The sequence below is a fragment of the Ranitomeya imitator genome, chromosome 3 (genome assembly GCF_032444005.1).
Source record: "Ranitomeya imitator isolate aRanImi1 chromosome 3, aRanImi1.pri, whole genome shotgun sequence".
In the NCBI taxonomy this organism is placed as follows: Eukaryota; Metazoa; Chordata; class Amphibia; order Anura; family Dendrobatidae; genus Ranitomeya; species Ranitomeya imitator.
Genome location: NC_091284.1, coordinates 209559160 through 209575146, shown reverse-complemented (window position 1 = coordinate 209575146; position 15987 = coordinate 209559160). Strand labels below are relative to the sequence as shown.

Here is a 15987-nt window from a genome sequence, read left to right as displayed (position 1 = left end):
ACCAAGCAAGCTATGCCCCCTAATTTATGGGTGTAAGGAAGGAAGCTTTGTTGAGGCCAGATTTCACATTGAACAAGTAGTATACTGTCACCTTTTCGGGGGTTTGGTGTCTCACAAGGCATGAGGCGCACTAAGGAGCTGAATTGGCATCAGTGATGAGTTCTAAATGGCACATAGCGCCAACTGAAAACCGTAATATGGGTATGAGCCGTTAGTTTTTGATGTTGTTGTACTTACATTATAATTCCCCCCGGAGCATCCCTTTAGCATGCCTGCTAATGTCTGAGAAGAGCGGATTTTCTATAAATCAGTGGCTTTCTCCAGATATATTTACAAGTGTGTTACAATAGCTATATGGACTGGATTTCTGTCCACTTGTTTCGAAAACTTGTAATCCCACATTTGAGGTGGGATGTAAGCTTTATTTGTAAAGGGATCAATTGATTTGATTACTCTCCAAAGGCATAAGATGATATTGGATAAATTCAGTTTGTTTGATTTTTGTGCCGTGTAAATGGTATTTTGGCTTTTTGGTCCAGATTTTAAATGTAATTTTTTTTTATTTTTTACCTTTCAGTGTGTTCAGTGGGTTGATGAAGCAAAACTCAATCAGATGCGTCGAGAGGGCATCCGGTATGCTCGAATCCAATTGTGTGACAACGACATCTATTTCATCCCTCGTAATGTCATTCACCAATTTAAGACTGTGTCAGCGGTCTGCAGCTTGGCCTGGCACATACGATTGAAGCAGTATAGCTCCAACAAAGAAGGAACCCAACCAGTCAATGAGGACCACGGCTCTGATGTTACACCTCCGGAGGATGTTCCCAGCACTGTAAAAAACGAAACGGAGGAAATTCCACTCTCCGTTCCAACACAAGGACTTTTTGTAGCTCCACTCATTCCATCACAGAGGTTGGAAATCCAGCCGTCGCCAATACAAACTCCTAATACACAATATCAGTCAGATTTGTAGATAAAATATTCTGACGATTTATTTTATCCCTGTCTATCTTATTTTGTTTCTTAAACCTATTTTGTAAAATTTTTGATGTGAAGTTATAGTTTTATATCAGACTGACTTTATTCCTGTAATTTCCGAATATCTCCAGTACCGGTTTCATAAATCTTTTAACTAGGATTCTTTACACGGCCAACTTGGACAGCAGAAAATATAATTTTAAGTAGCACTGCTGGCTAAAACAAAACCATATTATGCCTGAAAAATCTTTCTACAAGCTATTGGTCTCACAAACTGTGTGTGTAAAGGGACTCTGTCAGCACAGAAGTACCGCTCGGCGTTTCATGGCAGGACTAATGTCACCTTCCCACCTGTTTGTTTTCCCTCTATCTCCATCCTTCTCTGGCTATATAAAGCCAGAGCCGTCATTCAAAGAAGGGAGGTGGAAATAGAGGGAGAACAAGCAGGTAGAAAGGTGCTTTTAAATTATTGGCCTGAACCATGAAGAACTGAGTGGCGGTACTTAGTTTGAACAGCCATTCTGCGCTCACAGTCCCCTTTTTTAAGGCCTCACATCTGCGTAAAATAAAAAAATAATCCAAAGTTGATCGAGAAATCTAGGACAAGTGTCATACGAGTGATATGTATATCTCTTGTCAAGCATTAGTTTTTTTTAACATAATCTTTTATCATCCGTAGTACTCTTTTAAAGTTAAAGCTAGTTTACAAAACTAATAGAGCAATCTCATATACAGATATACTGTAGATCTCCTGTAGATACACAATGTCACAAGCCCTCCACATATAACAAACTTGCACTCTTTTATGCCTTTCATGTGGCACTAAACTGTTTAGCCACTGCACCCTGGAAATCGGGAAGACCTGTGCAAAGCGCCAGAATTGGCATATCTAATGTGATGCGCCAGTTCTAATGTGGCTGCGAGCTGGTATTATTAGTCTGGGACCGGCCCAATAACCAAGGGCCTTCCCAGCTTGATGATATTAGCCTCAGCTGTCTGCTTTACCTGGGCAGGTTATCAAAAATGGCGGGGGGGGGGGGGCTCTAATGTAAATCTATTTTATTATTATTTTTTTAATTATTTATTTAATCTGTTAAGGCTAAACACCCTTTAGTGCTACATGAACGTCACTAAAGATTGCACGTTTTTTTTATGTAGGGAGGCTTGTGACATTGTCTACAGGACCGCTATCTATCTATTCTATCTCTCTTCTCTGCTACTATTCTATTCTACTCTTGCATTTCACTTGTCTGATTTATACTACTCAAGTGGGGCGAGGCCTAACACCGATTTCATTGAATGCACCTTCTATGTAATGTAAGTAAATGTGGCTAAAGAAAATTACTAAATGAACTGCATAGTTAGTTTAGATTCTAGTGTTTTTACTCTTGGGTTTTTTTGGTACTAGAATTTCAGATTCCTGAAAATATCCCTACAGTTGCAAGATGCGAAAAAATAGTCATTCTGTAGGATTTTCTTTTTTATATGTATTTATTTTTTTTTTTTATATGCGCTTCTTATTTATCATGTTAATCATGATCAAGGACATATCAAGCAGATTTCAGCACTTACCATAATTATTTGGTATTTTAACTTTTATTGAAATGAAATAAATAGAATTTTAAATTAGGACTTTTTTTTTCCCCCTGTCCCAAATCGTCCATGTAACTTACATGTTCAGCGGATTTCTGTCAGCAATATTGGCTGCAAAAGTGAAAATCACTATTTTTTACAATGTTGATGTAAATGCTTATTTATTTAATTCATACTTTAAAAAAATGATGACTGTCGGCAAAATCAAAGCTCTTAATGTGTACGTTTTTTTGTTTGTTTTTTTTTAATGCAGTGATTTACGAAGTGATCACGCTCTAAGCAATGTTTCCACCATTCCGGAGTTTATGGTTACTGTAAATGTATGCAAAAGTTCAGGTAGATGAGTAGGAATCTCATTTTAATGCCATTGTTGTAATTTTGCAATGGCTCATAATTGATGAATGCAGTTTACTTTCCATTTCTGGGTAATGGTGTCTCTTTATTTTCACCAACGAAGGTTTATATTTCAATTGTTTAAGCACTTGTTCTTCCATGTTTTAGGAAAACCTCAAGTTTGGATTGTCTGCAACTTGGCTCCTTTTATTCTGTTTCCTTGTACCTTCCATGGTTCTCTACCAACCAGTAGCACACTTGGAACAATGAACTTTGCTCTCTACCAGTACAAGAATTACAAAGGTAGCAAACGCCCAAACTTTTGGTTTTTAGACAGAAATGTCCTCACCAGCTGCACAGTCTGGAACCACTGCTCCTTCCACCCTTTTGACATTTCAATAAGAGCCTTGTACTTCTTTTTAATACTTATGTATACGTAGCAAGTGGCTGGCTCTGTTATACTTTTTCTTTTTTTCTCTATTGAAATATAACCAGCTGTATAGGAACTTTTACATACAGTGTGACAAATTTAGAGTTTGAGGTATCTGATATTATCCTTTGGGAATATAAGCATACACTTAAGTAACATGTTGCAATACAATGGACTTCAAGTGGGACACTTTATGTTGTATGATTTTTTTTTTTTTCTGAGTGGCTGTAGCTGAAATTATGATTGTATAAAAGATAAAGCCAAATAGATTTTGAGCTTATGGTTCTTAAATGAGCTTTATTTTCATTTAAAATTAAATGTATTATTGTAAATACTCTGGTTGTCGTCATTTGTCATTCTCACACCCACCTACAAATATATATACTAGTTGAAGAGCCCGGCGTTGCCTGGGCATAGTAAATATCTGTGGTTAGTTATAGCACCTCACTTCTCTTATTTTCCCCCTCACTCCACTCATTCCCCCCTAACACTTGTCATTTCGACCTCACGTCTGTCATTTTCCGATCACTCCACTATTTTCCCTCACTCCTCATTTCTCTGTCCCCCATGACGGCACCACGGAGAGAGGGGATCCGCCCACCAAGGACAGGAAACCTACAGATAAAAAGGCGGTACCTCTCTCCCGCATCAGTTTGGTTTCCTGTCCTTGATGGGGAACCTGCAGCAGATCTTACCTGCAGATCGTCGTTGGATTCCGGGGCCAGTCAGACCAGTTCAGGCAGCGGGGGTTCCCTGCCTCGGCTAGGCTGGGCCACCCGAAGCGCCACCGCTGGGATCAGTGAGTCTCTAGGGTGCGCGGGGAGCAGCAGTAGCAGCGTTGCTGCTCCTAGGAAGGATCCTCACAGCCGTGGGGGCTTCCAGGATGGCATAAAGCCCGCAAAAAACACCGTGAGGGGTCCCTCTAGAGGTGGAACGCGGCACGATAATGCGCGCCTTAAAGAACCGCATCATTCAGAAAAATGGCACCCGGGCTTCCTGTAAGGTAATGCGCATGCACGGTGACGCGGCTGGCGCATTCCATGCTGAGCCAGCGCACAGCCTGCTGGACCGCGCGCATGCGCAATGCATGATGGTCCTGGCGGGGACGCGCGCGGCGTGAAACATGCGGGCACTATATATTTAATGGGCTTCACCTCACTGGCTGGTTGCTCTAATGGAGTCCAGCCAGTGTTCCCCAGCAGCCATGAGTGACCCTGAACCAGATCACCAGAACAGCTGCCGCAGCAGAAATGCCGACAGCAGGGGAAAGGAGCCCCTCATGGCCAGCAGTGTGGATCTGGAGCACGGTCAGGATCCCAGCACAGCAAGAATTCTAGTGCTGCATCCGGACCAAAGGAGCATCCCGTAGTGGATACGGACCGTCCACAGTCGGTGCTGAGGGGTACACCAGGTGGTGAGTGATCTCCGTGAATGCTCCGGCTACTGTTTTCTCTTGCTTGTCTTCTTAGGGAAAGAAAAGCTCAGGGAAGTCCAAACGCAGAATCTGCGCGCTTTGTAAAGAAGATCTACCTAACACATGGGAAAAGAGATTGTGTAAATCCTGTATAGAGCAAACACTCTGCGCGAGGCTTCCCGGGTTCGCTACAGAGCTCAAATCATTAATTAAAACTCAAGTGGAAGATACCTTTAAATCTCTCCACGAGGGTAAAAAACGTAGAAAGATCAGACACAAATCCCCTATCTCTGACTCCAGTGACACAGATAGCGATTAGATATTAGTTCGGGTTCTTCTATTTCATCATCATCATCCTCTTCTCGGGGGGGCCGTAGTTGCTTCCCATTAGAAGAAACGGACTCCCTGGTTAAAGCTGTCAGAAGCACCATGGGTCTAACTGATTCTCATCCCAAAAAAACAGTCCAAGACATCATGTTTGGGGGGCTTGAGCAGAAAAAGAGTATTTCCACTCAATTAAAAAATACAGGCTCTAATTGATAAAGAGTGGAAAAAGCCTGTAAGGAAGGCCTTGCTTACTCCCAAAAGGAAATATCCTTTCGAGGACCCAGCATGCTCCTTCTGGGATAAAGCCCCCAAACTAGGCGTAGCTATTGCTAAGGCGTCAAAAAAAAGTTTGCCCTACCTTTTGAGGATATGGGGGTCTTAAAGGACCCCATGGACAAAAAAGCAGATGCTTTTCTAAAGAGTTCCTGGGAAGCAGCTGGAGGGGGACTGAAACCAGCAGTAGCCGCTGCTTGTACTTCCTGCTCCCTGATGGTGTGGTTAGACCAGCTAGAATCTCAGCTTAAGGGGAGATCATCCCGAGACAGTATATTGAGTACCTTGCCAGTAATGAAAGGGGCAGCAGCTTTCCTGGCCGATGCGTCAGCAGATTCCATCAGGCTGACGGCCAGATCAGCAGTTTTCTCCAATGCAGCCAGAAGAGCTCTCTGGCTTAAATGTTGGCCTGGAGACCTCCAAACAAAGTCAAAACTTTGTAATATTCCCTGTGAAGGAGAATTTCTATTTGGCTCCACTCTGGATGATATTCTGGAAAAGGCAGGGGACAAAAAGAAGTCCTTTCCCATCCTGGCATATCCGTCTTACAAACGTCCCTTTCGGAATAAGAGATTCAACCGTATAAAACCCCCTAGAACGCAGGATAGGTGGGAAGACAAAAAGAACAAAAATAAGGGGTTTATATTCAACAGGAGCCCCACCGACACCAAAAAACCCTCACAATCAACTTTCGCCCCAGGTGGGAGGAAGATTGTTCCTCTTTTTCTCAGCCTGGGAAAAGATAACCAGCAGCGCCTGGATTCTAGACTTAATAAGATCGGGACTAAAGTTCAAATTTCTCACTTTTCCTCAGCTGTCCTTCCTGGTAACGTCTCAGAGAGCTTCTCCGCTGGTGCGAATAGCTCTGGAACAGGAAGTCACAACTTTGCTAGGCAAAGGGGTTCTTCTGGAAGTCCCTCCCTGAGAAAGAGGAAAAGAATTCTACTCTCCGGTTTTTCTCAGGAAGAAGCCAGACTGGTCTTTCAGGACAATAATCAATCTAAAAAATTTAAACAAACACCTGATACTGGAATCATTCAAAATGGAAACAAAACAGCAGTCAAAATGTTGTTTTCGCATTTCATGGTAGTACGAGACTTAAAGGACGCATACTACCACGTCCCCATTCACAGAGACTTCCAAAAATTTCTCAGGCTAGAGATCGAGGGGGTTGTAAGGCATTTTCAGTTTGCAGCTCTCCCTTTCGGTCTTGCGATAGCCCCTCGGGTGTTCACCAAACTGATAGCAGAAGTCATGGCAGATCTGAGAAAAAAAAACACCCTAATCGTCCCATACTTAGACGATTTCCTGGTGATCGGCAACTCTCCCCAGCATTGCAAAAATCGGCTGGAAATGGTCATGGACTCTTTGAAAAAACTTGGGTTGGCTCCTAAATCTAGAAAAGTCCAAGTTAACACCGAGTCAGATTCAGGAATATCTGGGCCTCACGCTAGCTCTCCCAAGAGTGCCGCCGACCCCAAGGGAAAATCCAGAAGTTGGTGGGGCGTGTGTCCCGGGCAAGGGAACTCCCCTCTATATCGCTACGAGAAGCAATGTCTCTTCTGGGGTCTATGACAGCCTGCATTTCTGCGGTCCAATGGGCCCAGTCACACACGAGGGAAATCCAATGGCAGATATTGGTAGAGGAAATTTCTCTAAGGGAAAATTTAGAGAGTCAGTTCACCTTCTCATCAAACACAACCCTTGCACTAAATTGGTGGGCAAAGGAGAGCAATCTGGGCCGTGGTATTCCATGGGTAGTCCCAATATCAAAAGTGGTAACCACAGACGCAAGTCCCATGGGTTGGGGGGGCTCACCTAGATGATCTAGTGGCTCGGAGGACATGGTCAGACGACTTAAAAACAGTATCCTCCAATATGAAGGAACTACTTGCAGTGAAATTCGCACTTATAGAATTCCTGAACCCCCTTCGCTCACATCATGTAAGAATATTTTCAGTCAACAGGGTGGTAGTGGCCTACATAAACCATCAGGGAGGCACCCACTCTCAACCACTGATGGAAGTGACACATTCGATCTTAGATGGCCGAGAACAATTTAGCATCCTTGATGGCCCTTCACATAAAAGGGGTGGACAATTTCAGGGCAGACTACTTAATTCGGTTCCACCTAAGACAAGGGGAATGGGAGCTAAACCAATCCATATTCAATCAGATCACGGAGAAATGGGGAACTCCTGTTATAGATCTCTTTGCGAACAATCTAAATTGGAAAGTGACCACCTTTTGTTCCATAAACCCAGCAGGGAACCCGGTGGCGTTGGACGCCTTCCTAATCCCTTGGAATCACAAACTAGCTTATGCGTTTCCCCCAATCGCATTGATACCGGCAGTTCTGAGGAAGATAAGGGAAGAAAGGGCCCGAGTAATATTAATAGCCCCCTTCTGGCCAAAAAGGATTTGGTTTTCTTGGGTCAGGAGAATTTCTGTAACAGATCCTTGGGTACTCCCAGATCTGCCCAATCTCCTATTTCAGTGACCAGTAATGCACCCGCAGGTAGCGAGACTACATATGACAGCTTGGAATTTGAAAGGGGCTTGCTGATAAAGAAAGGGTTTTCTCAAGGTTTAGTATCAACCCTCCTGAAAAGTAGGAAACTAACAACCACCAAGCAGTATGGCAAAATTTGGAAGAAATTCCTCTCTTCCTCAGGCTCTAAATTGTCTGAAGGAATCCCGCTTAAAGCCGTATTAGAGTTCTTACAAAATGGGCTAGAGAAAGGTCTAGCCACAAGCACGCTTAAGGTTCGTATTGCAGCACTGGGGGCACTGTTTAACTACAACCTAGCAAGGAATCATTGGGTTTCCAGATTTGTTAAGGCGGCGGAAAGATCTAGACCTCTACCCTTACAAAGGGCCCCACAGTGGGACTTAAATTTAGTCCTCACAGCCCTAACTAAACCCCCCCTTTGAGCCCTTAGAGGAACTTCCCTTAAAGATCTTATCCTTTAACACCTCCCTTTTGGTAGCCCTTACTTCAGCCCGAAGGGTTAGTGACATACAAGCCTTGTCAGCCTGCCCACACTTCACACAAATCTTAGATGACAGGGTGGTATTAAATACAGATCCGGCATATTTACCAAAAGTAGCTTCCCGGTTCCATAGATCCCAAGAGATCTCCCTTCCCTCCTTCTGTCCAAACCCTAAAAACGAGAGGGAAAAAACATTACACACATTGGATGTTAGAAGGTGTCTCATTCATTACCTGGAAGCTACTAGGGACTGTAGGGAGGATAAATATCTTTTTGTGTTTTCAGGGCCCTCGAAAAGGCAAAAAGGCCTCCAAGGGTACACTGGCAAGATGGATCAGAGATGCCATCAACCTCACGTATACCTCAAGTGGGATGCCAGGGGAGGTTAAAGCTCATTCAACTACAGCAATGGCGGCTTCCTGGGCAGAAAGAGCCGGCGCTTCAATTGACCAGATATGTAGAGCGGCTACTTTGGTTTTCACCCTCAACCTTCTTTAAGCACTATCGGTTGGACTTAACTTCTTCAGACCATACATTTGGTAAAAGGGTTCTGGAAGCGGTAGTCCCTCCCTAATGTACAGTCTCTGCAATTCTCTCTGTGGTGCCATCATGGGAGACCGAGAAAATGGTAGTTACTCACCGATAACGGTGTTTCTCTGAGCCCATGACGGCACCCGTACATTCCCTCCCTCACGTGTGGGTGTGCACACTATTATAATGTTTAGTTAAGCAACTAAGCGATAAGCACACGGTATCTCTATTAAGGCTTAGTAATGTTGAAACATTTTAACTATTAACCTGATATTCCCTTCATGCTCTGTAAACAACTGATGCGGGAGAGAGGTACCGCCTTTTTATCTGTAGGTTTCCTGTCCTTGGTGGGCGGATCCCCTCTCTCCGTGGTGCCGTCATGGGCTCAGAGATACACCGTTATAGGTGAGTAACTACCATTTTTGCACTCACACCTTTTCATTTTCACCTCACACCTCTCATTTTCCCCTCAGTATATACATGTTTGTCATCTCCCTTATATAGTATACACCTGTATGTCATCTCCCCTGTAAATAGTATATACCTGCTGTGTCATCTCCTCCTGTATATTGTATAAACCTGTATGTCATCTCTTCTGTATATAGTATATACCTGCTGTATGTCATCTCCTCTTTTATATAGTATATAACTGTATGTCATCTCCTCCTGTATATAGTGTATATACCTGTGTCATCTCCTCCTGTATTAGACCTCGCTCACACGTTATTTGCTCAGTATTTTTACCTCAGTATTTGTAAGCTAAATTGGCAGCCTGATAAATCCCCAGCCAACAGGAAGCCCTCCCCCCTGGCAGTATATATTAGCTCACACATACACATAATAGACAGGTCATGTGACTGACAGCTGCCGTATTTCCTATATGGTAGAATTGTTGCACTTGTAGTTTGTCTGCTTATTAATCAGATTTTTATTTTTGAAGGATAATACCAGACTTTGTGTTTTAGGGCGAGTTTCATGTGTCAAGTTGTGTGTGTTGAGTTGCGTATGGCGACATTCATGTAGCGACTTTTGTGAGATGAGTTTTGTATGGCGACATGCGTGTAGCAATTTTTTGTGTCGAGTTGCATGTGACAGGTTAGTGTAGCAAGTTGTGTGCAGCAAGTTTTGCGCGTGGCGAGTTTTATGTGTGGTGCGTTTTGAGTATGTGCAAGTTTTGTGACAGACAACTTTTGCATGTGTGGCAATTTTTCTGCGTGTGCAAGTTTTTGCATGTGGCAAACTCTGGTGCCATCGCTCTCACTCTTTAAGTCCCCCTTGTTCACATCTGGCAGCTGTCAATTTGCCTCCAACACTTTTCCTTTCACTTTTTCCCCATTATGTAGATAGGGGCAAAATTGTTTGGTGAATTGGAACTCGCGGGGTTAAAATTTTGCCTCCCAACATAGCCTATGACGCTCTCGGGGTCCAGACGTGTGACTGTGCAAAATTTTGTGGCCGTAGCTGCGACGGTGCAGATGCCGATCCTGGACATACAGCTTTATATATTAGATATATGTGTGTGTGTGTGTGTATATAAAAATATATATTTATATTACTTTTTATTATTTATTTTTTTCCCCTGAAGAAAGGGACTTTGGTTGCACTTTGTGGCTTTTCAAATGTTCATCTCTTATTCATATCTTATAAAAAAAAAAAAACCACAAAGACACTCAGACAGTGGATCTGACCAAAAATGCTGACATCAACATAAGGCCTAAATTAGTGGCCTGCAGAAGAGCAAAAGCAAGAAACATTTTAAGATTCTAATGTTCCTACTTCATTAAAAAAAAAAAAAATCACAATTCATGTTTTCCCTTCATCCATGACAGCACACCTGAGAAAGGGATCTGCCTTGCAAGGACTGGAAACCTGCTAAAATAAAAGGGTGGTACTTCTCCCCCCCTCTCTTGAGTTGGTTTCCTGTCATTGATGGAAGCCTCGTCCTGAAATCTGCGGTTGAAGAATGGATGAAAGATCTTACCCAGCCTGACCTGATGTCAGAAGAACTGGCTGCATTACTGTGACGCTGGCCTTCAGGTGGCTGGAATTGCCGTCCACAGGTCCCCTGGGGGCTTTGTGCACGCATGGGCTGCACAGACAGGTCTCGTGCTTGTCTCAAACCGCTGCGCCACCCTCCCCCCTGCCACACGTCCCCTGCTCTCCACTGGTCTCAGTGTAATAGAGCAGGGGTCCCCAACTCCAGTCCTCAAGGCCCACCAACATGTCATGTTTTCAGGATTTCCTTAGTCTTGCCCAGGTAATAATTGCATCACCTGTGCAATGCAAAGGAAATCCTGAAAACATGACCTGTTGGTGGGCCTTGAGGACTGGAGTTGGGGACCCCTGTAATAGAGCATCTGAGAAGCATATCTGGTGTGGCGCGCATGGCTGATGTCGCATGTCAGATATCCACTTCATGGGATTGCATGGAGAATTCAGTGTTTTCTTAAGTCATTGAAAACAAGAAGTATGCCTGTGTCTGAGCAGATTATACATTGACAAATCCCCCGCTGGCCCAGATGGCATTCATCCACGGATACTGAGGGAATTAAGCTCTGTAATTGACAGACTTCTGTATCTCATATTCTTAAGGCCCCTTCACATTAAGCGACGCTGCAGCGATACCGACAACGATCCGGATCGCTGCAGCGTCGCTGTTTGGTCGCTGGAGAGCTGTCGCACAGACAGCTCTCCAGCGACCAACGATGCCGGTAACCAGGGTAAACATTGGGTAACTAAGCGCAGGGCCGCGCTTAGTAACCCGATGTTTACCCTGGTTACTATCCTAAAAGTAAAAAAAAACAAACACTACATACTTACCTACAGCCGTCTGTCCTCCAGCGCTGTGCTCTGCACTCCTCCTGTACTGTCTGTGAGCACAGCGGCCGGAAAGCAGAGCGGTGACGTCACCGCTCTGCTTTCCGGCTGACCGACGCTCACAGCCAGTGCAGGATGAGAGCAGAGCACAGCGCTGGAGGACAGACAGCGGTAGGTAAGTATGTAGTGTTTGTTTTTTTTTACTTTTAGGATGGTAACCAGGGTAAACATCGGGTTACTAAGCGCGGCCCTGCGCTTAGTTACCCGATGTTTACCCTGGTTACCAGTGAAGACATCGCTGGATCGGTGTCACGCCGATCCAGCGATGTCTCCAGGGAGTCCAGCGACGAAATAAAGTTCTGGACTTTATTCAGCAACCAACAATCTCCCAGCAGGGGCCTGATCGTTGGTCGCTGTCACACATAACGATTTCATTAACGATATCGTTGCTACGTCACAAAAAGCAACAATATCGTTATGTGTGAAGGTACCTTTAGACTCTTGTAACAGGTGTGGTGCTACAGGATTGGAGGTTAGCTCATGTGGTACCGATATTTAAGAAGGTAAAAAAGTGGATCCACAACCACTTCTGGAAAGTTTGACATCAGTAGCGTGAAAAGTTTTTGAGGGCATTATAAAAGATGACCTGCAGAAATATATTACAGAGAATAATATAATAAATGACAATCCGCATGTATTCATGAGAGAGGTTGTGTCTAACTAACATGTTGGGTTTCTATGAGGAGGGAAGTGCAAATCTGGATGTAGGTAATGCGGCTGAAGTGATTTATCTGGACTTTACAAAGGCATTTGATACTGTCCCACATAACTGCCTTACACTGAAGCTACAGAACCAAGGACTGGGGGAAACTATATGCTGATGGGTAAGGAATTGGTAAAATGACAGGAAACAAAGAGTCGTCCTAAATGGTACGTTCTCTAAATGGGAGATAGTCAGCAGTGGAGTACCGCAGGGATCTGTGCTAGGACCGATTCGTTTGAACCTCTTCATTAATGACCTGCTGGATGCGACTGAGAGTAAAGTGTTAGATTTTGCTGACGACATCAAACTGTTTGATATTAAAATCTGACCTTGACATTACAATATTGCAAAACTATCTGAATGGGCAAACACTTGGCAAATGAGACTTAATGTAGAGTAATGCACGGGGTAATCCTATGGCTGCATATACATTAAATGGGAGTATACTCGGGACTACAGAACAGGATTTGGAGTACAGCTTACTTGTAACCAGAATACCCATGACAAGCAGCACTCGCAAAAGCAAACAAGATTTTAGAATGTATAAAAAAAGAATACTGTGATCCCAACTTATCTAGAATATGGGATCCATTTTTGGGCTCCACATTTTTAAAAAGGATATTCAGAAGGTCAAAGGCGGTAAACTAGATTATTACAAGGGATGGAAGACCTCTCCTATGATGAGGGGTTAGAAAAGTTGGGCTTGTTTAGCTTAGAACAAGATGCCTCAGAGGGGATCTCATTTATATGTATGGTCAGTACAAAGAACTGACACGTGACTTGGCAGGGGGCACTCATTACGGGTGGAAGAAAGGCGATTCCGACAGCTAAATTAGGAAAAGGTTCTTTACAGTTAGAGCAGTCAGACTGTGGAATGCCCTACCACAAGAGGTGGTAATGGCAGACACTATAACAGCTTTTAAAAAAGGGCTGGTCGATTTCCTCAATACGCATAACATTGTGGGTTATAGATAATGGGGTGACAAAATGTAGAATTGGTGAAGAAAGGTTGAACTTGATGGACCTAGGTCTTTTTTCAAACTATGTAAATAACATCTCTGGACTTTTGGTGTAAATGTAGGGTCTTTCAGAAGTTTCTTTTTGAGAGCAACCTACAAACTTGTGGGGTATTCCTACTTTGAGTTGCTGCCACTTCCTCTACACATGGCTCTCTGGATGTGACCAGAACACCATTAGTTGGAGTCTCCTTTTGCAGTGTAGCTTTACGCACCAATGTGTTTTTTTTTGTTTTGTTTTTTTTTTACAGTGGTTTACGTGGTCAAATACAGCTCTGGCAAAAATTAAGAGACCACTGCAAAATGTTTAGTTTGTCTGATTTTTCTCTTCATAGAATAAAAGAACAATTTACATTTTACTCAAAAATATACCTATAAACTTCTGACATGTCTCAGAATTTCCAAGCAATAGATTTTGTATTTTTTTTTTTTCTGAAAAGAAATGGTCAAAAAAAATAAAAAATAACCAGTTCTTTAAGACCTCAAATAATGCAAAGAAAACCAGTTCATAATCATTTAGAAACAACAATACTAACATTCTAACTCGGGAAGAGTTGAGAAATCAATATTTTGTGGAATAACCATGATTTTTAATCACAGCTTTCATGCGTCTAGGCATGCTTTCCACCAGTCTTTCACATTGCTTCTGGCACAAAAATTTAAGCAGTTCTTTGTTTGATGGCTTGTGACTATCCATCGTCCTCTTGATTACATTCATGAGGTTTTCAATGGGTTTCAGGTCTGGAGATTGGGCTGCCCATGACAGGGTTTTGATGTGGTGGTCTCTTAATTTTTGCCAGAGCTGTATATCTTTACTAATTTCTCTTTAACCATTTATGTTTGGGTGCTAGGTAAAGGCTAGAAGAGCCAGTTGGTAAATTTTCCAATGGTTACACTGAATTTTTTGTGTCTTTTTTTTTTTTTTAAAGGGAACCTGTTACCCCCAAAATGGAAGTTGAGCTAAGCCCACCGGCATTAGCGGCTTATCTACAGCATTCTGGAATGCTGTAGATAAGCCCCCGATGTATCCTGAAAGATGAGAAAAAGAGGTTAGATTATACTCACCCAGGGGTGGTCCCGCTGCAGTCGGGTCCGGGGCCTCCCATCTTCATAGGATGATGTCCTCTTGTCTTCGCGCTGCAGCTCTGGCGCAGGCGTACTTTGTCTGCCCTGTTGAGGGCAGAGCAAAGTACTGCAGTGCGCAGGTCCTGGGCCTCTGACTTTTTGCGGCGCCTGCGCTCTGCAGTACTCTGCTCTGCCCTCAACTGGGCAGACAAAGTACGCCTGTGCCGGAGCTGCGGCGTGAAGACAAGAAGAGGATGTGATCGTAAGATCGGACCTTGACGCCCATCGGATCAGACCGCCCAGGTGAGTATAATCTAACCTCTTTTTCTCATCTTTCAGGATACATCGAGGGCTTATCTACAGCATTACAGAATGCTGTAGATAAGCCCCTGATGCCGGTGGGCTTAGATCAACTTCCATTTTGGAGGTGACAGGTTCCTTTTAAATGAATCCACTTTCAAGTACAATTCAAAAATCGCTTCAAGTACTCTTTTGATATGAATTTTGAGCCAGATCTGCTTCAAAACCAAAGTGAAAAAAATAATAAAACTGAGCTCCGCTTTAAAGGAGCAGACTTTTAGATTCCCTACAAGCTCTTTATAAGGTGGAAGCTTTCCTTCTGGTAGCTTCTATTGATTTCATCCTCACTAGTAGCATTGTGCAAGTCAACGAGGAGGTTTTTTTTTTTTCTTTTGCTCCCACCCAGTCTTCCTCAACAAAGAGACTGATGAAAATCTGTCATGTTTCTGTTATTTTATGAATATGCAGGCATAAGAGAAAAGAGAATTAACAATTATAATACACCGCATACTCTCTTTTGTAAGTTGCAAACGTGTTCATCAAAATGTATTCAAAAATATATGTCCAAAAAGCCAAAAGCACTAGAGTTCCTAATAATACAATCTGATTAGAACCCAACGTTTCGACCGTCCCGGGTCTTGCTCATGGGGCTGCTTTAGAGCAGTGTTTCCCAAACTCCAGTCCTCACGGACCCCATAGGTCATGTTCTCAGGATTTTCTTAGTACTGCACAGGTGGTGGAAGTTTCATCAAGCCCTCAGGAATTCTCTCACCTATGCAACACTATGGAAATCCTGAAAACATGACCTGTGGGGTCCGTGAGGACTGGAGTTTGGGAAACACTGCTTTAGAGCATACATAATAGATCATGCCAAGCAGCTGCACACCTAGCAGGGCGCGCCGCTCTACAGCTACCACTCACTGCCTCAGACAGGTCCCCCATTTGGCAGATGGCCACCAGCATTAGAAACCGATTGTATGCTCTAAAGTAGTGCTCCCCAACTCCAGTCCTCAAGAGCCACCAACAGGTCATGTTTATAGCATTTCCTAACTATGACTCAGGTGATGGAATTGTTTCCTGTCTAGATGATGGAATTCTCACCTGGGCAATACTAAAGAAATCCTGAAAACCTCACCCGTTGGTGGCTCTTA

General features: G+C 43.4%; 1 protein-coding gene across 1 annotated transcript in view; it reads left to right on the top strand.

Annotated features, from left to right (window-relative positions):
• The window catches only part of RSBN1 (round spermatid basic protein 1), a 48612-nt gene extending 44941 nt beyond the window's left edge, over positions 1-3671 (top strand). Inside the window, exon 7 of the mRNA XM_069761767.1 lies at positions 578-3671. Coding sequence (XP_069617868.1) covers positions 578-976 — 399 coding nt within the window. The 3' untranslated portion in view covers positions 977-3671. The remainder of the gene's footprint in view (positions 1-577) is intronic.
• The last annotated feature ends 12316 nt before the right edge of the window (positions 3672-15987 follow it).